General features: G+C 44.7%; 1 protein-coding gene across 1 annotated transcript in view; it reads left to right on the top strand.

The window, feature by feature from the left end:
- SIAE (sialic acid acetylesterase) overlaps window positions 1-26,322 on the top strand; it is a 423,980-nt gene that overhangs the window by 219,489 nt on the left and 178,169 nt on the right. Inside the window, exon 6 of the mRNA XM_078681912.1 lies at window positions 15,839-16,022. Coding sequence (XP_078538038.1) covers window positions 15,839-16,022 — 184 coding nt within the window. The remainder of the gene's footprint in view (window positions 1-15,838; window positions 16,023-26,322) is intronic.

Below are 26,322 nucleotides of genomic sequence, written 5' to 3'. Positions count from 1 at the left end.
TGAAACGTGAAATAGCAATGCAATGGGGCTCGCCAAACAAACCGCTTCTGATCAGATGGGTCGCTGCAATGGATACATGTATGTTGTCTGAAAAAACTGTATATACGATCAGGGGGTGTCCTAAAACTTGGGATAAGAAGTGGGGGCAGTGGAATGTCTTTAGAGGTGAACTTTGCAGTTCCACTACAACTGAAATGGCGATGGCCAGGACTGGTCCTCCCCGAACTCGCTCTTGTAATGCACCGCTGTAATACATGCTCTTTATGTCAAATTTTGTACTTAATGATTGTCAACTGATCACTTACTCTGCTTTGTTTAATAAAAATAAAAAAATAAAAAATCTATTCTTGGTAATAATCAAATGAGACTGATTTGGAGCACCATCTTGGTTTCTCCATTGGGAAATATTCAGGCTTTTCATAGATGGGGGGTTCAAGAAACCCAATGGTAAGATATTAATCCCAAGGGGATCCAGGGAGAAATTAGTACCTACTCTCAAGATCTCATTCACAGCCATGTTAAGATACTGCAAGGCCTGCACTGTATATTTCACTATTATTACATACTTGTTTGCTTAAACTTCCGATGGCAACACACAATCACCATAATTTAATAGATACAATATGTTATTGAGAATGGTGGGACGGGGTAGGACATCCAGCGGAATTGATCTTTCACTAATATGCCTCATCAGTTCGCTTCTATCGGGTCTTGGCTTGACACCTGCCTCCCTACTCAATATCAAGGTATCTGTCTGAGTGGTCCACCATGCTGTGTCAGTAATCTGAAGCCTGATTTGGAGTCTTCTCTTCTTGTATAGGGGGCCTTCCATCTAATTTCTTGGCTAAAGCTCATAAAGTCTCTTCCCACACTTCCAGCGCAGTAAGCATGGCCATTCTGGTACCTATATGTTGCAGGGAGGAGTTTATCCCTCTTGATGCCCATATATTAACATATGATCTTCATAACGTGATCAGGAGCACCTTTGATGACTTTTACTCCATTGCTGTTTTACTCTTGGCTAGGATCGTGTCCAAGAATTTACTTGTCTGTTTCCACATCACTGTCTGTGGAAGCAGTCGCCCGTTTTCCTGTAGCCTCGCCAGTCCAGCGGCGGCTTCTCCACTATGGCCAGCATGTACAAAACGTGAAAAATAAAACCCGTGTTATTATCATTTTATTTTTCTTGTGCCAAGGCTTGGGGCCAGGGCCAGGGTAATGATAGGCTGGAGGAGGAGAGTTGGGCACTACTATTAACTATGCATGTGGGTTTGGCCGGCCATCCACACCCACATGTGCAGTGAAACTCTCTCCAACCCCAGCTGCATTGCTAGAGTTGGAGAGAGCAAGCACAGGCATCCAGTGCAACTCATCGGCGCTCAGGCCAATCCGGAAGCTGCACTCATGCATGAGACCAGCTTCAGGATTGGCCACAGGGCAGGCTGGGAGCCTGTGCCTTCCTTCAGTGAAGAGGAGAGGAGCAGAAGAGCGCGACACAATGCTGGAGGGCGGCAGGTAAGTTATTTTGGTATTATTTCTTTATATTTGTCTCCGCTCCCCCCTGATTCCATCCCCCACCCCACCTCTCCTCCCTGTCGCGAGCCACTCCAGGTCTGCACAACAACCTCCGCCCAATAGTTACCAAAGAACGCGCATTGCTGCATCATGTGGAAATTATCACATTCTTGGGGAGTGGCATCTTGGACAATTGCCTCGACCCATTATCCACTGGCGTAGCTAGGGGGTGGGGCGGACCGCCCCAGGCGGCACTACTTAGTGGGCGGCGGCCGCGCGGCACTGGTGCACTGTCACGCATATGCTGTGTGTTGGCTGTCACAGCAAGCACTGATTAAAACTTAGAGTCTGTGGTTTGCCGTGACTCGGTTGCGGTTGCGCAGGCTGCTCCAGCAGGCTTGAGGCGCCCAGCTGAAGTAAAGCTGCTAGCAGCGGGCAGCCTCACTCAACTGTTACAATGTTTTATTAATGGTGATCCAATCCCGCGGATCATAGCAGCCTGACGTCGACGCAGGGATGTCACATCCTGCTACTGGAGCGTGGGGAGTTTAAAAGAGCCAATAAAGACGGCCGGCTACTTTATCCTGGCCGAAGGGAGGCCTGTTTTCATGGCCGGAGGGAGCGCACCATAATATCGTGGCCGGAGCGCACATGCAGGCATGTACATGTATAAGGGAAAGGAGGGGGGGGATATTTGTGTGTGTGTTGGATAGACCAGACGGGGATGGATTGACTAAGATGTATTTTCCTCAGTCCCTGCAGTGTGCAACATTGCGTCCATAATAGGGATTTTTTGTAAAATCAACTGCACAAGCACCACCACGCCCCAGTTTAAAGGATCAGCTCTCATATTGCTTAAACTTCAGAGCATTTGGGGGTAATGCTAATCATTATCAAAATAACGCTGCTATTTCTGGAGGCACTGACAACATAGGCTGCCATGTTCTCCCTTCTTATCCAGATTCTCTCCCAACGGAATCTTCTCAATGTGTCCTGATTTTAGTAAGTGGTCTACCTATTCTCAAGGCACAGCAGCTGCAGTTACCGGGGCATAGGCTTTGGTCATGTTTTGCACTTGCAGATATCTGTTCGAGCAATACACAGCTGTAGATACTAGTTTCAGAGCTACTGGATTTCAGGATTGTTTGGTGCATGCAGTTCCCACAGTGTGCCTGGATGTGTCTCAGTGGACAATGATCTTGGCTGCCAGCATTAGTGAGGTAGGAGCCCATTTAGTCAAGTATTCAATTGTACTGTAACAGTCATTTGCAGAATTTGGGTCTCCCAAACCAGCCGTCAGAAGTGGAAGTCTTTGTTTGCCCAGAGTGATCCTATTCCTACCATCTTTCCAAATTAACTCTTAGTAGGGAATCTAGTTTTATGACTAGGGAGTGGGGCAACACCACTGACAATTAATTGAAGAAATATAACGTTTGTGAACGAATGATCATTTTGGACAACTCTGTCCTGTCCATCACCAACAGTGGGAGCATCAAAATCTTACAAAATTCTTGATAACTCCTAGGTATGTTCCCTCCTATTAAATCTGAATACGAGTAGCAGACCTGGATACTTGGGTATCTAAAGGTTCGGATGTGCCTGTTAGTGGAAAGGTATCTAAATGCAGCTGAGCCTTTAGATCCATCTTGTGAACCAGAAACAAACATGATTTCTCCCAGTTAACTTTCATTCTGGAGAATGTACAAAATGCATCCAGTAGCCTCATGTTGTGTTGTAGTTGCATTTCACAGTTTCTAGTGTGAAGGAGAATGACGATCACATAAAGTGATATTTCCGGTACTAGAAATATCCAGCCCTTCCTCAACCCCAAACTGTCTGAAGTAAGTTTGTATAGCTAAGGCAAATTGCAAGGGTAACATTGGGGATCTGAAAAAGATTAATTAAAAATCACAAAGTAATGGTGAGCTGATGAAAGGAAAGGGGCTAGTTAACATACTAGTGGTATCATGCCCCCAAACCATGGTGAAACGAGGGAAAAGCCATGGTGACAACTTAAGTAAGTTTCATCATCGCACCATTAACTTGTGCTTTTTCATGGAATCTTTTTTAGATTGTGACGAATTGCCCCCAGTAAGTCACCTACTATTTTTTACACACCTTTGCATTTTCAATCTTGTAAAAAGTTATTACATTTGTGTGGTAATTCATATTTTATGGTAGTCCACGGCCTGCTGTTCATCCTATTTTCTCCTGTTCCAATGATGACCCGCTAATGATCAAAGGTCGAGTCACCGTTGACATGTATCAGATTTGGAGCAGTTTATGGGATTTAGTCTACCTGGGATACCTTATGCCATGCATTGACCTTATCATTTTGCACTTATTGTTATGGCTCCATTGTGATGTTTTTATTTATCCCCACAAGTTCACTCCGTTTATCAATTTGTCGCCTTGTTTGAACACAGAACACTTCTAGACGTAGCCTTTAATAAGTGTGTACAACTGCACAGATTGTTTTCTTTTTCCTTTATTTTCTTCAGCAATTTGTTTAGCCTTCATATTGGACCAGGGATTGCTTTCCATTTGATTATTGCATTTGTGTGACTAAGCATTGTTCTTGCCGCATGGAACAATTGTTTCTTATGCTTCTATTGCCCCTGGTTCCAGGTGGTTGTAATAGTGCCACCCCTGTTCCTCAATAGCGCACTACATCCATCTAGGCCTTCAGCGCTGCTCTTGAGTACTTCACTGATCTGAGCACATGGTCCTAATGCTCAAGAAAGGTCATTTCACCTTTCTAGTTTACCTTTTTGGCTGTCCCCAAAACAGCCGTCTTGTCTGTTTCCTATGATAATGCTATGTGGATTTGTCATTTTCTGCTCTACCATTTTTTTCCAAGTATGTGGCAACTCTTAAAGAAGAGGGGGTGACAGCAGTGGCAATGAATCTGCTTCTCTTTAAACGGATCTACTTTGCTATACAGCTGTTATCAGTCAGGTCCCTTCCAGTTATTCTTAACAATCTCTTAATCCCAATGTAGTCTGTATATGTTGTGGAGAAGTGTGGCTCAGGGGTTAGAGGCAGCAGACTCGGAAGCTGAGATCGGTCCTGGACCAGGGTTCAATTCCCCGCCTCTGTGGGTCTTGGGCTAAAAATTCCACGGACTCGATAATTCTCGCCCCGGTGCCTCCTCGACTCTCGGGTTCACACTCTGCGACTCTGGGCAATAGCTTGCTTAATCTCCACAACGGCCCCTCGCGGCGGGATGCCTGACTTTCACCTTGTGGATACCCTGATATCTCACAGGGGAATACCAGGACGGGTTCCCTAAGCAAGCGCCGGGACACCCACTGCGGGTAGCTGTGCGCTATATAAGCTCAACTACATTTACATTTACATTTACATTTATATGTACCTTCTTCTCAAGCTACTTCTCTTTATCTGCCAAGGGTTCCTCGCTACTCCCAGTCTTTCTTGATTTCCTACAATACAATTGTATGTTGGTAGTTATTAGCAAGGGACAGTTTCTTATGCTTGGCAGCCTGTTCTAGTTCACGGGTTTCGATTTACCAATCTGCAGGAGGGCCACAAGCTAGTCCCTTTCACCTCCCCAGAGAGACCATAACTTGTAATTGTGACAGAAATCACAGCAGCTCATACAGAGGGGAAAAGAGTAAGGGGAGGAGAGAGAAAACACTGATGCTAGGCTTGGCACACTTGCTCCCGGACTGCTACGGAAATCTGTAACACACAATGTAAGATTAGCAAAGAACCTTGTATCCTCTGTATATCTAGTCCTTCTATGTAATTACCTTAGGTAACATGTCCTCTAGCTCAGCCCTTTCTTATCTGAACTTAGATGCAGTCCACCCCATGAATTATAAAAAATAATGATTACTTTTGTCATTTGGAATCCAAGCAGTGTGGTGTTCACATATGAATCTGCAAACCTGCTAGAGAACCAGAGACCACGATGGCGTGCCAATATGTGGTGATGTCGGCGGGGACGTTCAAGGCGGTGACATGTTTGCACTCCCGAATGCTTCATGAAGGCATGACCCCCCTGACGTTGTTAAAAATTAAATGGGAGGAAAGCATAGGGAAGCCCATACCGGACGCCACGTGGGGACAAATCCTGAGAAGGACGTGGAGGGGTTGTAGGAATGCCCGCTTCCAGCAGATACACTACTTTGTTATACATAGGGCCTATTTGACACCTGGCAAAATACAGAGGCATTTTCACGTGCAGGGGGCGGTATGCCCGAGGTGCTTCTTGGCAGGGGCGGAACTGGATCATATGATGTGGGATTGCCCAAAGCTGGGCCTGTATTGGACAGAAGTGCGAGACCTACTGACAGGGGTGACGGATAGACAGCTGACTTTTGACAAGGCTGTCTGCCTACTGCTGTGGTTCCCACACACGAAGAAAACGAAGATCACCAGTAGATTTATAGACCTAGGACTTATCTTAGCTCAGAGAGAGATCACCTGGCACTGGAAGTCATCGGAGGGCCCGTCCAGTAGACGTTGGGCGACAGAATTAGAAAAATGGGCTAGAAGTGAAAGTATGGTCCGGCTCCGACAGGCGACCCGCAAGGATGATGAGAAGGGTCTAGAGGCAGCAAGGGCATGGGAAGGTTTGGTGGTGGCTCTGCAGGAATACCGGTCACAGGAGGCAAACCGTGAGGACGAGAACTAAAGGGGGAATCCAGGTGATGCACGTATATATGACTGTTGTTTTATCGGCTCCTGATTGGCAAGTTTGACTCCTGCGTTTGGCTCACACCGGCGAAAACCCTAGGGAGCGGGAGGGGGGGGTGATGGATGAATGCTGCCGGCAGAATGTCATTGACAGCAGAATGGGTCAAGAGTTAGTGATAGAGTGGTGAGATCGCAGGCTAGATCCCAGTGGGTGGGGAGGCAGCTATAGATCCGGTTCATTGCTCCTGCTTATAATCGGGGGAACAGAGTTCATTGTTGGGGTTAGGGGTTAGATAGGTAGGGATACAAAAGCGGATCTTTCTACCAAACCTGCTCAAATTGATGTCAAAAGTATAATAATGCTGGGATATTGTCACCTGGTTTTTGGGTGGATTGTTAGATATTGCCGCCCTACCTTCGGGATGTGGGCTTAATGGCTGTGTACATTAGTTTTTGTGACTGTCAACCAGCAATTAGCGAAAACTGATGGGATAGTTCAAATGTTTGCGTAACTCTGACTCTGCAATAAAAATTGTTTTAACAAAAAAAAAAAAAACTGCTAGAGAGTTCAATGTACAGGAGTTCACTTAGGTCATTCTTAAAAATACATGAATATGACGATATGTACAACGGTGGAGATGCAAACATGAGAAACACACTGTGCAAAATAAGAATGTGCCTAAAAAGTCACAAAGTGATAAAAAATAAAGCACGCAAATATATATACAAATATACAGGTCTTTGAAATCCTAATTTATCGTGAGTACAATCTGAATGGACAACACAGTTCAAAAAGCAGGAGGCAGAGTTCCAATCTGACACTCATTCTGCAAGATATTGGCACCTCAATGATCCTCGGATGACAACCAACCATGAACTGCTTTGGGAAGCTGGAAGATTCCGACTCCATTCTCCTTTATTACGATAACATCCAAGATGGACGCAGATTCAGAAATCCTGCTACCAGTGAGATTCCAATTAGTTTCCTTTTGTTGCAGTGTTTGTTGCTGTACATTCCACCTTTCCTCTTATCCTCATCATCTTCCTACCTAGCATCTCATTAGCATTAAGCATTCATCAAACACCGTTTAAACCTGTTATTTCCTGTAACTCTTGAGTTCCTGACCCTTCGGTGTTGCGCAATCACGATACCGTCCTGCAGATCTGGTCTTTACTATGATGTGCTGCTTCGTTCTCTGATGAGTACATGCGCACTCTTCCTAACGTTATTTCCCCATTTCAGATGTTCATACTCTAAATAGGAAAGTAGAGGGATTGGACTTGGCCTTCTTTGCATCTTCACCCTCAAACATTTTGCCTTCACCCCTGCTGTTTGCTGAATTTGTTTTAGTTGGCTTTGGTGCTCTGTGCACTATACCACTGGTAACCAGTACCAAAGTGCTTGTGCTCCCGGTGCCAGGTTAAGTGCTCTCTCCACACAATGCTCTCTTGCAGAAGTGGCATAGGTAAAGCATTGCACTATGTAACACACACACTCTGACAAAAATTAAACATGACCACAAATAAGTCCATCGAGCAGTTTGGTACTTGTCCGTTTGTGCTTAAAAGCTCATGGGTACTGTGAACCATTCAGCACTTCCAAATGCATCAACGCAAATAGTGGTTAATACATGTGGAGCACCATGTTTGCGTCTGCTTTGTGGATTTCTTTCATAAAAGCATTGACAGGTTTTGCATACAGCAGGAGCTGGGACTATTATGACTGCATGGGCATCCCGGCCTTTTCGGCCTAAACTCCAATGTCACACTAATCTTTAAGTGACTGATTGCCAACTGATACCTTATTATGTAGCAATTGCTTATTTAAATAGTGACTGGTTTGAGATTAAATCTACTAGCAAATGATATCCTGAACTGCTTTATCTGTTTAAACTGGGTATTGTTTGCCCTTTGACTTACTGGCTGAAATATATTGAACAACTCCTCAGTGGAGCAATTTACCTTTTGACAAAGATGTCTACTAGCTCTAAGTCATGTGGACCCATTTTAGTCGGCCCTTCAGTTTTAGCTAACAGTACATACATGCTGGAATGTTTGAGCTTCGATGTTAGAAATGAAATACAAGTCCCGGAACTCACATTTACAGCTGTATAGAAATGTTTTATGAGCTGCAGATGGTTATACAAGACATAAATTACAGCTAGTTATGGCGATCTGTGTGCAGTCTCCATTTATACTTTTTAAATTGCAACCTTTGGAAAACGATTTGGTAAAGTCGATCTCGCAGCACTGCACAACAGTAACAGGTTCTCCGCTAATAGGCCAGTCAACCTCATTTGCATTATACCATTAACCAGTGGCGGCTCCTCAACTAAGGCAGAGGAGCGTCGCCCCACTGCTTTTCGCAGTGGAAAAAAGGAAAAATAAAATGACGATAACTCGACGTTTGTTACCGCTGCGGTGTCTTGGCGGGCGGATCTGCTCTGCTCTGAGCAGGGGGAGGAGTGGTGGGCACTATGTAAGAGGGATGCGCTGCATATATAGAAAGCTGAGGCCTGCTTTAAGCAGAAAGTGAATATCTAGAGTGTGAGAAGTTGGCCTGATGTATGATGTCCACAGTTCTGTGGGCACCCTGTATCAGTCCAAACAATCCCTTATGGTGGTGGTTGTAAGTCAACCTTAAAGACAAGCTATCCTAGAGGTAGCATGGACTAAGCAGCCTAAAGGCTTAACTCAAGAGGACATGTGAAGCCAGCTGTTTTACCATATGCAATCCTGTAATATCAAATGAAAGGACACCACACAAGTTATATATTATAAAAATATATGTATTTATTCTCAGAATAATCCCCACTACTCTTTATGAGCAATGAAGCACAAGCGTTTAAACAAAAGCACAATATAACATATACAAGTTTCACAGTTATGGATGAGGCCGGTGGCCACTCAAACCATATATCAATAAAGTGGTATAACAATCACTAATCGATCAGTGGTAAGGCCTAGGGCCTTGGGAATCGCTGGGACTACACTGGACTAACAGCAGTTAGGACGGGAGTAGCCCGCGGGATTCGGGTGCAGTGCAGAAAGCACACGCATGCACCAATGCAAAGTCAAAGGTGTGTAAAAGTTATCGAGTTACAGTTTTAAGAGTCTTCCGACTGGACTAGAAGGACAAAACTTTAGACTTAGACACTAGAGGTGTAAACCACTACAGGAGCACTGGTGTTCAAGAGTTACCTCACCCACAGGAAGCGGGTGCACAGGTGCGAAGATGTGTCGGGTTTCGTCACGAAGATCTATGGTGCCTGGAGATGAAGATGCTGCAGGCGTCCAGAGGAGAAGTGTCCGGTGCGATCCAAGGGTGGATCGAAGATGTTGGGTACCTGAAAGCAGGGAGGACAGAGTCTGGGTCACTAGCCAGTTACCAGGAAGGAACCAGGCGATGTCGGGCGCAATCAGGTTGATGTAGTGAAGCTTGTCTCCGCTGCCACGTGGACTCTGGGGCACCGAGGATGTCCTGGAGTGGATCACGAGCTGTCCCACGAAGGCTCTCGCTGTCGGCGGTGTCGGCTTCCGGATCGGAGTCAACAAACCTTGGCAAAGGCAACCCACGCGGGATTCGAAGATCGCTTAATACTCGGACCAGCAAGGTCAGAGCGGGTGCTCCTTTTCAGGGGAGCGAGGGCCAGTTTGGAGCAACCAGACCAGCTGTGTAAAGTCTTAGGTTCGTCGGTACTGGGGCCACTAGCCAACGGGCAAGCAACCGGACCAACGCGTCGAACAGGAAAATGCAAAAGGGCCCTACGCAGCACTCGTCAAGTGTGGAGGGATGAGCTTCGGTGCAAAAGCTGCTCGGGGCTGGAGCTTCTCAAACTCCAATGCACAGCTTCGAGGGAGCCTCGGGAGCTGCACGGTCAGCGCTTCGTTGTTCCTCCAAGATGGCCGCTCCCACGCTTCAGGTCGCCTCCACGGGTCTCAGCTTTGCAGGGACTGTGGATCGGGCTGTTAGAAGGCAGGCACGCTGGATCTTGTCGATCTCTGTCACTCGAGTTCCGGCGGGAACTGCAACAAAGCAAACGTCGAGGTGCTGGATGGTGCCTGTTTGCACAGGGTGGTCACTCCTTGACCACAAGGGAGATTCTTCAGTCTTCTACGTCGAGTAGGATGTCGAAGGGTCCATAGTTTCGTTTCATAAGTTGCAGTCAGGATAATCTGATGTGCATTGGCACTGCTCCCACCTATATTCCAAATCTGGGGGCTGGATTACCTGCTAGGTCCCTCCTATGGGTGAGACCTGGGAAGGGGGTGGTTACACCCCTTTCCCTTTGTCCAGTTTGCCGCCAGGACTGGGGCAGGATGGCCCCAGAACCGGTTTGACTGGAATCTGCCCAGGGACACCTTGTGCGCCCCAGGCAGTGTCTAGTTTCTTTCAACCCTCCCTGCTCTAGTTAGGATTAACCGCGTTTTCAGTAAAGTAACATGTCTTCTCCCTCTAGAAGGGTGGAATGCTACCCCCGTCGCCAGAACTGGCAAGGGGGTAGTATTCCAAAATGTATGACACCAAACACGACATGTTTTGATAAAGCCAAACCAAAGTTAGCAATAACCGCGAGGATTATAATGCACTTAAGAGTATATGGTATGGCAGTATCACTAGAACAGCTGCACGGAAATGGTTCCGACCTCTGCAGACAGGCTCAGCTCATGCTAGAGCACCATCTCATATAAAACCAAGCACTCTGCCTCCAGGATTGTTAAGGCCTGCCATAGGAGTGACTTATAGGTATATATGTGTCCAGATATAGGTTTAGATATAGGTATACTATATCTAAGCAAGGGGTGATTACACCACCTTGCCCCAGCTGTGTGAACAGCCAGTTGTGTCGATTTAAGTACCAGCCAGGGGTGGCAAAAGATATGCTGCAGCCCCTGGTAGGCCTTGGATGCACCTATGCCCTGGGCACCTATAGTGCACTGTACAGGGGCTGACAAGGTGTCCAGTATCAAATTGGTGATGTACCATAGTACATGTCTGTGAATTTAGAGAGAGAACAGCAGGCTGTGGGTCTGATTAGCAGGCCCACAGCCACATTAAGTCGAAAACCAGTGAAGCAAAAAGCAAAAATTGGGGTGACCATAGGATAGCAGACCCTACTCTCCTACATAGAGCCTTCTAAACTCGTGCGAATGCACCGTGCATATTGTAAATCTCAGCTACTGGTAGCCAAGCAGCCTTTTGCATGAAGCCTGCCCTTTCCCAACTCGTCACATGGTGGGTGGGGTCAGCAGGTCGCCCTGACCCCACCCTAGCATGAGTTACAAATGGATGGGGTGGCAGAGACTCCAGACCCTGATAGACATGTAGCCTCTGGTGCTACAGTGCTCAAGTCTGTAGCACCCGGGAGTTAACTTTAACTTCACGTCATCAGAGGGTGGAATTTAGTGCCAGATGCAATTCTTTTGCTGGGCTGATGACCTCGCAGACTTCAAGGCGGTGAGAGGGTCAGCCCAGCAAATACTAATTGAAGGCACCCAGCGCTATCTGCATATGTGTATTGAGCACATGCGAACACAGAAGCAAATGGGATCGTGATGCCGTCAACGTCCGCATTCAGCATTTCAGAGGAAGTGGTAACAAGCTTTATCTACATCTTTTGTTATTCTTAATTAGATGTTTAAAACATTTGAACACAGTTAATTAAAGGAGAACTTAAGGAGGGTGTGGCTCCACAACCCTACATAGCGAGCAACCCATGCCATTAAGACTTTGTTCCTTGTCGCAATCACCTTGGCATGGCAAGTGAGTGAGCTTCAGGCTCTGTGTCAATCCACCATACACCACTTACTTCCCAGACAAACCGGTTCTGCAGACTCAGACATCCCTCATGCCTAAAGCTGTGACGCCGTTCCTTTTTGGTCAAACCATCACCCACCAGAATTCTATGATCCGCCTCACCCCTCTAAGGAGTCGGAGAGACTCCATTGATTGGACCCCATGAGAGCAATACGTTTCTACATAGATCATACCACAGAACACCAGGTGGACAGTCAGCACTTTGTGGGGTTCTCCAGAGCGAACATCAGCAAGGCAGTGCAGAAGAGAATCATTTCCTGCTTTATCTTGCTCTGCATAGAAACCTGCTATGCATTTGCAAAAAGGCAGCCTCCAGATGGACTACGTGCTCCTTTTTCCAGGACCAAAGTTGCTAGAGTCCCTGTCCTAGACATGTGCCAGGCAGCTACGTAGCGTACCTCCATACATTCATGAAGCACTATTGTCTGGACGTTCAGGTCCCCTGAGAGGGCATTTTGCCCACTTGATTGTTAAAGGACTTTCTGGTTTGAGTTCCACCACAGACCTATTCAAAAGGTATAGGAATCTGAAGAAGTTACTTGCCTTAGGTAACGTTCTTTCTGGTAGAGACTCTAGCCACAAATCCCTCACCGACCCTGCCATCCTCCCACGTCTGTGATTGGACTGTATCCGTTAATAAGATCCCAAGTCTAGGAATCTGCACACTTTCTAATGATTTCCTTTTGGGCTCTGCGTCAGGGGCATGGCCAGTCTCAAAAGTAACTGACATCAGAGCGCTTGAGTGGCACCTATATAGGCCCGCACGTCATGTCCGGAACGTAACAGCGTCAGTGCTCAGCCGCAATGCTCCTCTTACCAGCACACAGACATTGCTGAAAAAAATTCCGAATCCAGTCTGACGCATGGGGAACATGCCAAAAGTGAGGACATTTGTGGTTAGATTCTCTACTAGAAAGAGCATCACAAAGGAACCTTATTTGATCTTTATGTACATCAGCCCATTCTTTCAAAGTTTGCAACAAATATTTGATGAAAAAGTGTTCCATCTGCATCCAAGAGAATTGTTAGACTTATTAGTCTTGTAACCGGTGTTTTTCCTCTACGAATAAAACCCTAATCCAAAAGACACCTCTGTGCAATGTATTTCATTTCAGATAAGCACAGTGATGGGCTGGCATTACCCATGACTGAAAATGTGTTCTAATAAAAAAGGTTGTTCTATTGAAAGATGCACGCGCTCATCGATTTGTCTTTCACTCAAAATTATAGAAAATGATTTGGGCAAAGTAGCTAATCTAGAGGAATATTGTTCTACTTCACATCAGTGGTGGTCATAAGATGAGGACAAGAGAAAACAGGATAGTGAACACAGACCTGCCTCTGTCTCACTTAGTGAGGCTTACACACAGAAGTATACTGATCTGTAAAAATCGTCCTTGGGGTACTGGTTTAAATCTGAACTTTGTCCGAGCAAAACCAACAATACAATAAAAATGGGAATCTCTTGGCAAATATAGGAGATGACTCAGCGTTTTCTTTCCTGGTGGAGTTTCTGCATATGATTATCAATTTCCTGCTATTCGTCCAGGCTCTGTCTCTTGCACGCCTGTTCCTTGAACAAGTGCTCCTGCAAGCACAGGGTTCATGGAAGCCAGGGTCGATAGTCTCTAAACAGTGAACAACATCCATGGTGTGTGCAAATGTGTTGTTTATTCATTTGAGGGGCCCTGTCAGAGGCGGGAGGCCATTAAGGGTGACTCTGATACCATCCTCTTGTCATTAAACCTCACCTGTTTGTTTAACATATGCTGTCAGTCATTAACAACTATGTTTTATTACTGTTTGGGTACCATGAGAATTCGAAATTACTGTTTTTTTCTGTTCTTAGTGAAATGTTTTCCCTGAGAGAATAGCATATTGAGGTCTATGTAACTGCGCCTGTGCACTTCTTCCTTGGTCTTCCTAATGGCCACTGACTTTAAGTAACTGTTCTCTCCTCGACTTAGTCCCCATTTTCTATGCATATGTAAAAATGATTTTAAAAAATCTGCTCCCACTTCTTTATTATTCTGACTGGGTGTTCTCCTGCAAAATGGGCATTTCAAATCCTGTGTCTCTTATAGCATTAATATACATACCACTACCTTTAATTCCCATCTGACCATACTCTGATCCTATCAAGCAAATGAAGGAAAGACTTCTTTGCCTCAATGCATTTGAAACGGACTGTGCGCCTTTCCTAAACTACTTTTACATTTTTGAGAGGTAACTTGTCCTCAATAGCTAAAACAAATATAGTGGTATTGCAGATGATATACCGCAAAGTACAACATTATTTAGATAATGAACATGCGGTTGAGTAAAATATTGTTGGATGGAACAACATAGTGTGACCATTGCTTCGTTTAACCCCTTGGCTGCTGGGCCAATTCCCCCGCTGTGCTGGGGGGAGGGGGGGCACGCACAGCGCCCCGGTGCTCATGACGAGCTCAGCTTGTCATGACCACCCCCATTCCTTAGAACGCCAAGCACAGCAGGGGAATTAGCCACGCACCTGAGCGTTCTAACGGTCATGACGAGCTCAGCTCGTCATGAGCACACGAGAACCGTGGCTCATGACGAGCACAGCTCGTCATGAGCGTCGGTGGGGTTAAGCCAGTAGTTGCCGGCTCATTTTTCGGGGCGAAAATCGCCTTAGTGAGGTTTTTACCACGTTATGACTTTTCCATGGATTTTTTTAGCATGCATGTTTTACCACATGTATGTTTTTACAACGTGTGCCTTTACCACGCATTTTAGGTAAGATGGGAGCATGGGGGGTCTCCCTCCCACAAATACATTGTTTTTATATATATGTATAGACAGCGCGTGGTAATGGTATACTTTATAAAAGCATATACGTTTAAAAGAAATTTGGGGTAAGAAATGTTTGGTTTAGGTATGCAATGTATTTCCCTACGTTGTTCCGTCGTACAACCATTTTTGGGGACTGGCACTTATTTTCCCGCATCAGAGATTGACCGAGAACAAGAGAGTGGAAAACAAACACAGGGGAAAGAAGGAGGAAGAGAAAACCTGAAAATTGCCACAAAGGGAGAAAGCAGGAACCTGCAAGGGAGAGTTAAAGAGGCAGGGTGTGTATCTTAGCGGATTAAACTGACATGCTGTGGATTCACGATTACACTCCCTTAGTATTTGGTGTGACGACATTTAACAACACCGACTGGCCACGGCCTCTGAGCGGACTGCCACTCATTCCTTTACACTTAAACACTGAGTAGGACAACACACTTGTTAGTACAATCTCTTTTAGGTCTGGTGTATCTGGGGGGGAGGGAAGTGGGGAGTTATGTTACTGTATTGAAATCTTTTTCCTGTTCTTCTTGACACTTGTATAAAGTTAAGTTTTATTTGACCTCACTGGCTAATGGATGTAAGCAATGGAGGGTGTTTTATGAAATACAAATAAAAAGACATAATACAATAAAAATGCTTGGAAAGGACAGAAGTCTGTGGACTTGGTTGAGTAAGCAGGCAAAACTTCACCAGCCATCGAGGCCAAGTAGAGCAAATTTAACTCCTTAGCACTCAATTCCTTCTGGTAGTTTTGGCAAGATGCACTAGACTTACGGTTCTAAAAGGTGCCCCAAGATAAATGCTGTTGGTACTGGGAATTTAAGACTAATTTAAGTATATCGTGCATGTTTATAAAAGTAAACAATAGGGAAAGTAGTTATCTTGTAATGTACCCGCTGTTGACCAGAACCTTATCATGAAAGCTGTATTTCCATATAAAAATGGCAGCTCTCTTTAAACTTGTTCTTTCACTATGTACACATACTTGCTTTTAGCAGTGAATCTCCTTTTTCTTTTTATGAATAGAGACCCTTGCACAAGGCGAGTTTACCTATTTTTCTGCTGTTTGCTGGCTGTTTGGACGTTATTTGTATGACACGTTAAAGTATCCCATCGGATTAGTGGAGTCCTGTTGGGGAGGAACACCTGTTGAAGCCTGGTCCTCTACAAGAACGCTGGAGAAATGTGGGCTGTTACCACATAATGGAAGGTAGGGACTTTATGAAGTTGTAAATATGCTTTAAATATGCCAGATTTAATCACAACGCAGCCAATGTCGGGTCAATAACATACATGACTTTCTGTCATTTTGCCAAATTCGTACATGCAATAGAAGTGACATTGCAGCCACCTGAACTCTCATAGCATCAAAGGAAGTTGCATCTCTCAACGGTGATTACCCATGACACACTAAGGTTTAACAATCGAGGCTAACCCAGGTGAAGAAAGAGTAAATGCTTAAAGGCAAAAATCCATCTATCAACTCTATTTTTAAAAGGCCAGCACTGACATTGATGCCTTCACTTGCGTTGCAACCCTCAACTAGATGACTTAATTACATTAAATTGTATTCAAGAATTCATGATGTGGTGTGTGATATATAAATATTTTAGGATTATTGTTATGCTGGTTACGTGGTTTACAGTCTGCTATGTCAGTAGTATTTGTGAGGGCAGGTACATCTCAGGGCTTACCGGTGTTGTATGATTATTGAGTTAATGGCTATGTTTTCAGAGTCTTGGTGGAAATTAATGTGATTTTCCTCTTGATACTGCTTTGTTGGAAGACTGTTCCTCATCATGAGTACCAAAATAGGTTAATTTGCATCTTCGAATCAAATATTGTGTTGATGTCTTCAGTAAGCAATGGGATACAATCATTTTTAGCAGCACAATGTCTACTGAAAATCAGTTTATATACACTATTGGTATTATTGTTTGTACTAAGTAATCATGGTACAGTTGCACTGCAGTTTTAGATTTCTAAAAACCTTTGTCCATTCCATAATCAATATGAAATACATTTTTCAAGAACCTTTTTTAGTTACCTTATAATTTAGATTGTTTAATGGGGGGGGGGAGCTAAATGTTATTGGGGGTACAACATTTTCCCCCTTTCAAGTCCTATTGTAAAGTCATTCAAATGACTTTATTTCGATTCCACAAGGAAATCATAAAAGTATACATCAATTTAAAAAGTACTTGAACTACCATAAAATCACAATACATTTTTACATGATTCTGTAATGAAACCACAATACATAATTACATAAATCTGATTTTCGCAAACATTCAATATCGGTTTCTGATCACAAGAGCTGATCTGATATAATTCAATACAGCATTACAGATATTTACAGTTGACAGAGATAACAGAAATTCATAACCTTCTTTATAATAGCACGTTCCAAGGGATAATAGTAATGGTCTGATAAAGGTATTTCTTGGGACCTTATACAAAGTGCAAAAAAGGATAAGGTGCAGGGTATTTTGCGAAACCTTATTATTACATGGGCAACAAGGTAACTTCTCCCTCCAACCCCCCTGCTTTGGAAAAGCAAAAAGGAAGTGTAAAGTACCAAGGCGAAACCTTGTGAGATAGAAACGCCATTGCGTGTTCATAATATATGATAGATAAAAGGGTCGCACTAGCCTTCCCTGAACACGTGATACATAATCATTCTTCTTTAAGGAACTGATAGAGCGCGCGAGGTCACCCAACCAATAATTTCGCCGTTTCCGGCTTCGGGCCCATATATTTCAATTCACAATATACATTGATCAGGTGACTTCACGGGCTGCTACCAATTTGTGTGAATTCCCTACTGTTATTCCTCAGCGTACCCGACTTATCATCCACCGACACGGGTACCTATGACCTCAACGGATCAGGGAGCTAGCTGTAAAGGAAAGGCAGCAAAATACAAACTCAAAATGACATTCAATACTGTTGTAAAATGACCACGGACAACTGGAAGTTTTAAAATCTTTATCTAAAGTTCGTTTTCTGCTAGCATGAGATTTACAAGAATAAGGCAATCAATAACCAAGATAATGAAAAGTACATAACTATAGAGGAACAAAGTCAGGGTAATCATGGAAATGCTAATATGAGATGCAACAGAAAATGCTATGCATTCAGGGTAAAAGTTCTTTGGACAGTTTAAGTAAGGCCGTTCTAGACCATATCAGGAAATGACAAACTGCAATGCAAAATATGATTTCTAACAGGTAGGGGAACATGGGAACACGTTGAGAAAATATGCAAATGACTTTACGTTTCAATAGTTGCGGAAAGCATGGAAAAATAACATATGCAAAGGTGTGTCTTTATTAAAGCAAAAGACAGAAAAATAGAAAGGTGCAGTTTCAAGAGATTTAGAGCAATATTTACCTAGACTGGTGTGGAAACCAAACCCTGGCCAAGGGTCAGTTAAGGACAGGAAACCCTCAAGGAAGGATACCCCTCAAAGGACAGCAGGTGCAGAATGGACACCCAGGACAGGACAGGAAACCCTCAGATTAGGAATCAGGACAGGACCTCAGGACAGGAACCCCTCAGGACAGGACCGCTCAGGACAGGACCAGCACCCGCAGTTCGGAAGCAACGCCTGCGCTCCACCCTCTCTGCAGCTATCGATCAAGACCCCGATTGGGTCAGCGAACTCCCAGCAAAATGCTTCGCCAGCACTTTAAGGTTCAGTAGAACCTTAGTCTATGGTCAATTTCGGACAGAGTGCTCCGCAGCTCTCTGTATCTTCAGTCACCTATTGAGTGCCTTGGGTCAGTGACAGGTCAGCTAAACCAGACAAGTCGGACAATTTCCCTAGGTGAACCCAGGGTAGATATACAGTTTGGGAACGGTGTACCACCCCCCAATGTTGCAAAGTGTCAGAATCCCTCAATTTGGATTGGTCCTAAGATACGATTTGGGTAACACACCAATCATAACACACTATTTGGATGCCTAATTTACATCTCTGGGTACCGCCTAGCAAGATTGGGGTTCCCATGAGAAACTGCACGACAAACAGTAGCGCAACACACAATGTATCATATAAGGAGCAACATTCTCCGTTCTCGTAGGGCAGAGGTGGCTTTCCCAGGAGCATCTTGACTGTGGCTGCCAGCTGGCTGGGTTCCACTGTCCAATGTTGCCACCTTTCAGTGCTCCACGAGTGTGCGCAGAAGAGACCTTAAATATGGCTCCCAACCGGTTCGGGCCCCCATTCCCCGCGGTACATGAAAAGTAAGCGAGAACAAATTAATACATAGAAATAACATTATGAAAACACATCACAGGGTTGTACTTTCAACTTATCACTAAGAAATATACTTATGCAGTCTAAATGTTAGCTACATATATACGAGTACGAGAGCAGTGGCACGAGCAGTACCACGTTACTGGCAAAGCTATGCATTACGCATGCGCAACTATTTCCCTCCAAACCCGCGAACACATCAGGACACGTGAGTGTGTCTGACGCATGCGCAGACACTTATTTCAAAGCAGCGGCCATTTTTATTGACTCAGATAAGTCGTTTTAGTAAAACACATAGGCAAGCTTCGTGGACCTCGTTCAAACATAAAATAAACGTTAGTAAGACGTACAAATTATTACATTGTTACACATGAACGAGGTTCATGACAAAAGCAAGTCGCAAATGCGAAGCTTTGCTTCATCAATCCCCTCTTTGATGATATTTACTATCATCACAAAAATAAATGGAACCAGATGCCAACTTATCACACTTTATACAACTCTATCTCTTCCAGCAAGCGACTCAGCTTCTCTCTTTCAGTTTTGGTAGGGTGAGAATTCTTCACCCTTTTGTATATCTGATTATTCATTTCCTCCAACTCAAGCTCATCCACACTTCGTTTCACTCCTCTTGCATTCACTTGATGCTTTCTGGTGCGCTTACAACATTTGCAACAGACAAATATGAAGAATAGGATGAGACCTATAATTCCAATTGGCATCAGTACCTTGAACAATAAGCCTTTACCTACGCTAGCAAGCCAATGACCTACATTTGAGAGACCATCTACCAGTCTCTTTCAGGCACTATCAACCTCGAGTGGTTTGAGTTCCTTTTCCAAATTAGTAATGTTTTTCACGTATCTTTTGAGCTGTACACTTTTGTCCGGAATATAAGTGCAACAATGTTGCGCCTTCAACATCCGGCAGACTCCGCCCTCTTTCGCTAATAAGGTGTCAAGAGCAAGTCTGTTCTGCAAAACCATTGATCTGATCGCAACCATTTCGGTATTGACCAGCAGAAATCCATGAGCTGTGTCAGTAGACAACACATCCACTATAGTGGACAATTTGCAAATTCTGTGAGTGTTCAGAACCACTCCCACTCCAGGTATCAGTGCACTGAAAATACTACCCATAATTTCACCTACACTTTCTCTTTTACTACGCACTAAGCCATTAGTATTTTCACTGCTTCCAGCAACTCCATTCACATGGTATATTTTCGGGAAGACAATGCCAAAATAGCAACTTCCATACCAGTGATCCGGCAATTTGAAATAAGCCTTGTCCCCACAAATATAATAAATTCCAGGAAACACAGGCTCTGACCCATTTTTAAAACCCCAACCTCCAATTACCTTGTAATTATGTTCGCATTCACTGGAACCAATGAAAATGTTATTATAATAGCTAGTCTTCTCGCGGTGAAGACATAGCTTGCCTTTCTTTTCAAAATCCAGCAACAGAGCAGGACCCGCCCCACCAGTTGAGGTGCCTTCCATGTTCTCTGCCCATCTTGGTCTTTTCTGTTTTTCGTCATCTGCCTTTCTTTGTATTTTAATTCTCCTTTTCTCTGCCATGTTCAGGAACATCTTTTCCTGCTCACGCAAAGAACAAGTCAAGTTATCTCTGTGTGCGTCACCTATGTCGATATTACCTATTGTCAGAAAGTATTCGCCCATATAGCGAGTAACGTCACTTTTAGTATGTACAGGATTCAAGTTCCCACGTATAGGAAGTTCAGAAAAGATCACGTCATTGTTAGAGTAATAGTATTGTAACGGTCCTCTTTTGTAAAATAAACTAGCTAAAATGCTACAGGAGATTCCATAAGTCAGCGGCAAGTGATGGTATGTCACGCCTTCAGCTACAGAGGTAGGTAGCTTCATGCAGACATAGCAATCTTCAATTTCCATAGTCTCTACATAGTGTATTAACAAGTTTGCGAAAACATTTAAGTGTGTCTTGTTCTTAACTCCGTGATAATGTAGTCCTCCCTCATCTGATGCTTCTAAGTCTTGCTTTGTTTGTCTCAGTGCTCTCTCATGTCTTGCTACACTCTGTGTTGTCAGCTCCTCACTGTCAGTATTTACAATTTCAGTAGGGACAATATTAGTATTTTTGCTCACTGCAAAGGGAATGAACACTGTTAGTCCTATCCAAACTAATATCAGTATAACTATACTACATACACATACTTTGCAGCAAGTTTTGCAACAGCTGCGACTAGGTCTACCATTCACGCTTGAATCAGACATTTTGGCTTCAGAAGAAGTTTCTCGACCCCTCTTTGTGACTTTTACACGAGTATCTTACTTTGTGCAAATTCACGGTGGTTCGTCTTCTTCTTCGGCAAAGTACTCAGGGACGGGTTCTCCGTCACTTTCGTCAGTGATATCAAGATCTTCAAAATCTTCCAAAACAAGCGTCCATTCAGGAGACTTGTACTTTTTGTTTTGTCTCTTTATTCGATCACTCCTTCTTTTGGAGGTACCCTCTTGTTGTTTAGCTATGCGAGCACTTCTCCTTTCTTCTGCACGTTTTTCTTCTACCGTTTTTATCCTTAGTCTCAATTTCTTTACGAAGCCAGGCTCTACGTGCTTTCTTTTCTTAAGTCTTTTAGTTGGCACTTGGACTTCGTTTTCTTCTCTTGCCCTCTTGTTTTCATTAGTTTGTGGCAATTCTGTTTCAGTTTCTTCCTCTTCTATCTGACTAATTCCAGGGCTAGCATCTATTTCTTCTGCCTGGTCACTAATCTGGCCTTGTTCAGGACAGTTCTGTGTTTGCCTTTCAAATGTCTCTGTTTCTGGTTCCTGAACACGTTCTTCTAATTCTATCTGATCCTGTTCAAGCACTTCGATCTCTGGACTTTCTTCTGCTCGAACTATTACGCTATTTCTAGTCTGTCCCTTCCCGATATCAGGAGTCAGTGGAGGAGTATCAATCACTTGCTCTGTATCCTTCACTTGTTCTGTCCCTGTCTGACCTTCTCCTTCCTCAGTTTTGATGTGAATCTCAAGCTCCTGAGGTTCTTCGCCTGTGCCTTTCTTTTCCTCTCTAGTCCACTCTCTACCTTGCCAAAGTCTCTCACTTGTTCGAATGGGGTCTTCAGTGAGATCAATCAATGGAATCCACTCCTCTGGCCATATGCTCGGCAGCTCGTCTTCAGCTACTTCTGCCTCAGCTTCTTGGACCCCTTCAGCAGGCTGGACTCTTGGTAGTTCGTTATCAACTATTCTTGGGCCAACGCCTGCTGATTCTGCAGCTCGACTGGTACTGGGCTGTACGTCGTCAGCTACCTCCGGTCTGGCTCCTGCAGAGTCCTCTGCTGGACGCCCTTCTGCTTCAGGCTCCTCGTCTGGTAATACCTTCTGGGTGTGGCTGGCGTGTATCCAACGTGGAACCCCTGCACACTTTACTGCTGTGGTAGTTACCAGGATCACCTGACGTTTCTCTCCCCACCTTGGCTCCAGGCAGCTCTTCCAAGTATGCTTCTTTATCTTGACCCAGTCCCCCGGGACCAGTTTGTGGAGAGGAGTCGTTGGATTGAGGATGGCGTCTTCTCCGATCTGGCGAGAGATAGAACGCACTTGGTCACCCAATCTCTTGCAGTATTCAAGCACCAAATCATCAGTAATACTCAACAGTTTGCTTCCTGGCACCCATGCTTGTCTCATCACTCTTCCCATAATGATTTCATGGGGACTTAGGCCTGTCTTGCGGTCAGGAACACTTCTGAGTCCCATCAGGACCAGGGGCAGGGCCTTCACCCAGGTCATGCCAGATGCATCACACAGTTTTGCTAGTCTGTTTTTGATAGTTCCATTTATTTGTTCCACTATTCCAGAAGCTTCTGGACGGTATGCACAGTGAAGCTTTTGTGAAATTCCAAAGGCTTTACAGAGTTCGGCGATCACCTCATTCTGAAAATGTGAGCCTTGATCTGATTCAATAGTGACTGGAACCCCGAACCTAGGTATCAGTTCTTTCAGTAAACACTTAGCTACTGTTTTTGCGTCATATTGGGGAGTAGGGAAAGCTTCCACCCACTTCGAAAATAAACAGACCATGACAAGGACATATCGCTTCCCTTCACAACGGGGCATGGTGATGAAATCAACCTGTATTCTCACAAAGGGACCCCCGGACCTCCCAATTTTTCCCAGTTCCACCACAGTTTTCTTGCCTGCGTTCATCCTTTGACATGGCAGGCACCTCTGGCAGAGGGACTCTGCTACTTTCCTGAACTTTTTACTGTACCAAGTCTGTTGGAACACTAGAATCATGGCGTCCCTACCAATGTGTGATCCTTCATGTATCAATCTCGCCATTGTGCTAAGTAAGTGTCTAGGTAACACAGGCATACCAGTTGGGCCCAAGATGACACCATCCACACGCCTTGGTCTACACCCATCTTCCTTCCATTTCTCTCTCTCTTGCCAAGGTGCCGCCTGCTGCCACTCTTTCACTTCATCCCATGTAGGCACTTCTTCAAACACCTGAAGTTGGCAGCTGGTTCCTGGCCCCCCTCGTTTTGGATTTATGATATACCGATCTCTGGCGCACCATTGGGCCACTCGATCAGCAAAATCATTTCCCAGTGATACAGTGTCAATGCCCTTCTTATGAGCAACACACTTTACCACTGCCAGTTCCTTTGGTAACTGGATTGCCTCTAAAAGGTCTTGAACCACTTTTCCATTTCGAATAGGGGTACCTGATGAAGTCAGGAACTCCCTCTGTAGCCACAACTGGCCAAAGTCATGCACAACCCCATAACAGTACTGACTGTCAGTATACACTGTTATGCGTAGGTTTTTCCCAATTTGGCAAGCTTTTATCATAGCGATCAATTCGGCTACTTGTGCAGACTTTATGTTATATAGATAACCTGCTTCTTCAATTTTGTTTAAGGAGACTACCGCATAGGCAGCACTCAGGCCTCCTTGCTCATGCCTTAGACATGAACCATCCACAAATAATTCCTTGTCATGCACAGGCAATGGTGTTTCTTTAATGTCTGGGCGTGGCTTGGTGTTGAATTCTGTTAAGTCAATGCAATCATGCTCATCTTCCACCCCCCCTTCCATATCCATTGGGTCGGGGAGCAAAGTGGCGGGGTTCAGAATACTGCACCTAACAATGTTTACATTTGCAGCACCCACAAGAATCCTCTCGTATTTAGTCAGCCGACTAGGGGTGAGATACTGGGTCTTCGTCCTGGTCAGTAAAATTACCACTCCATGTGGAACATACACAGTTACAGGATGTCCCATGACAATGGACTCACTCTGCTCCAAACTTGCGCAGGTAGCAGCTACTGCTTTCAGACATCCTGGTAATCCAGCAGCCACTGGATCCAGGGTGGCAGAGAAATATGCCACAGGCCTTCTCGTTGTGCCATGATCTTGTGTTAGGACTGACAACGCGCAATTATCGCGAGTGTCACAGAATAGGGCAAATTCCTTGGAATAGTCTGGCATTCCCAACGCAGGGGCTGTACACAGACAATCTCGCAGCTTGGTGAAGGCTGTTAAGCTTTCATCATCCCATTCTACAATATCTGGTGTTCCTCTCTTGGTCATTTTTATCAAGGGCCTAGCCAGGACTGCAAATCCCAGAATCCACTGCCTGCAGTATCCTATCACTCCCAGGAACATTCTGATCTCTTTCTGAGTACGAGGTAACTGCATCTTTTGAATTATCCTCACCCTTTCTGATGTTACTTTCCTGACACCTTTCTCTATCTGGTGCCCCAGATATTTCACTGATTTTGCACAGAACTGTAATTTGTCAGGGGCCACTTTATGTCCCTTCTCACTCAGGTTATTCAGTAGGGCAATGGTGTCAATCACACAATCCCTATGACTTTTAGACGCCACCAAGAGGTCGTCAATGTATTGCACTAAGACAGAGTTCCCAGTTAAGACCAAAGTTTCCAAACATTTTTTCAAGATCTGATTAAAGATAGAGGGGCTCTCTGTGTACCCTTGAGGGACCCTGTTCCAGACATACACGTGATCATTGAAGGCAAATGAGAAAAGAAATTTGCTGTCTGGATGCAAGGGAATGGAAAAGAATGCATGACACAGGTCTATCACAGTGAACCACTCAGCATCCCAGGGAATCTGATACAGAATCACTGCTGGGTTCGGGACAATAGGGCAGCAGGGGACCACTATCTTGTTGACTTTTCGTAGGTCCTGCACTACTCTGTACTTGCCACTAGGCTTCTTGATGCCCATAATCGGTGAGTTACATGGGCTACTCATTACTTCCTGTATGATGTTTCCTTCTAGCAATTTCTGTATTTCCAGGGTAACACCAGCTCTCACTTCTGCATTCATTCTGTAGGGTTTAGTATTGGGGTATACTGCATTGTCCTTGATTGCTATCTGTATGGGATCCACGTTTTTCATTAACCCTACATCTTTCCCAGTAAAGTCCCACACCTCTGGCTTCACTGCTTCTTGGAGTTCTTTGGGCAAATCCTGCATGGTCATTCGTTTAATTTCCGAGTCAGGTCTGATTAACATTAATTTATAAATGCCATCTTCATCTGGGGTCTGAATTTCAACACCCTTTGGTGTGCAAAAGATGGCACAGTTCATTTTGCACAGCAAATCACGTCCCAGTAAGTTCACTGGACTGGTGTCACAAACGACAAATCTATGCATTTCCTTAAAGTTTCCAATTGAGATCTCCATGGGCTTGGTAACAGGAGTACTAATCAATTGATTAGATACACCCACTACTTGGATGGCTTCTCCCGAGAGGGGTAGGTTTGGAACGTCCACTGTTCTCACAGTAGAACGGGTAGCGCCAGTGTCCAACAGAAAAGTGACATCATTTCCGTCAACCTTTCCTTCAATGTATGGTCCGGACTGGTCTACCGGCAAGGAGGCGCCAAGTACGCACTCCTCGTCCTCCCCTCTCAGGCCCCGTCAGTACTGGTCATCACAAAGAAAGGTATCATTTAACAAATACTGCGAAGTTGCTGCATTTCTGTTCTCATGACTTTCCCAGACTTCTACCTCATCACCCTCTGCTTGTTTTCCCTTGTATACTTGCTTTGGTGCTCGGGGCACCTGAATCGTTTTTACCTGTGGTTGAGTCTTTCTTGGTCTTTCTTTCTGCGTCTGTGGAGTTAAATCAGGTGTTTTGGGGTTATCGTCTGGCAAGTAAGGACACTCGTTTCGCCAGTGTCCAATTTCGCCGCACTGATGGCAGGGAAATTTCTTCATAG

This window comes from Lissotriton helveticus, chromosome 3_1 (genome assembly GCF_964261635.1).
Source record: "Lissotriton helveticus chromosome 3_1, aLisHel1.1, whole genome shotgun sequence".
NCBI classification, from domain to species: domain Eukaryota; kingdom Metazoa; phylum Chordata; class Amphibia; order Caudata; family Salamandridae; genus Lissotriton; species Lissotriton helveticus.
Note: the sequence above shows the minus strand (reverse complement) of the source record. Positions and strands in the feature narration are given on the sequence as shown.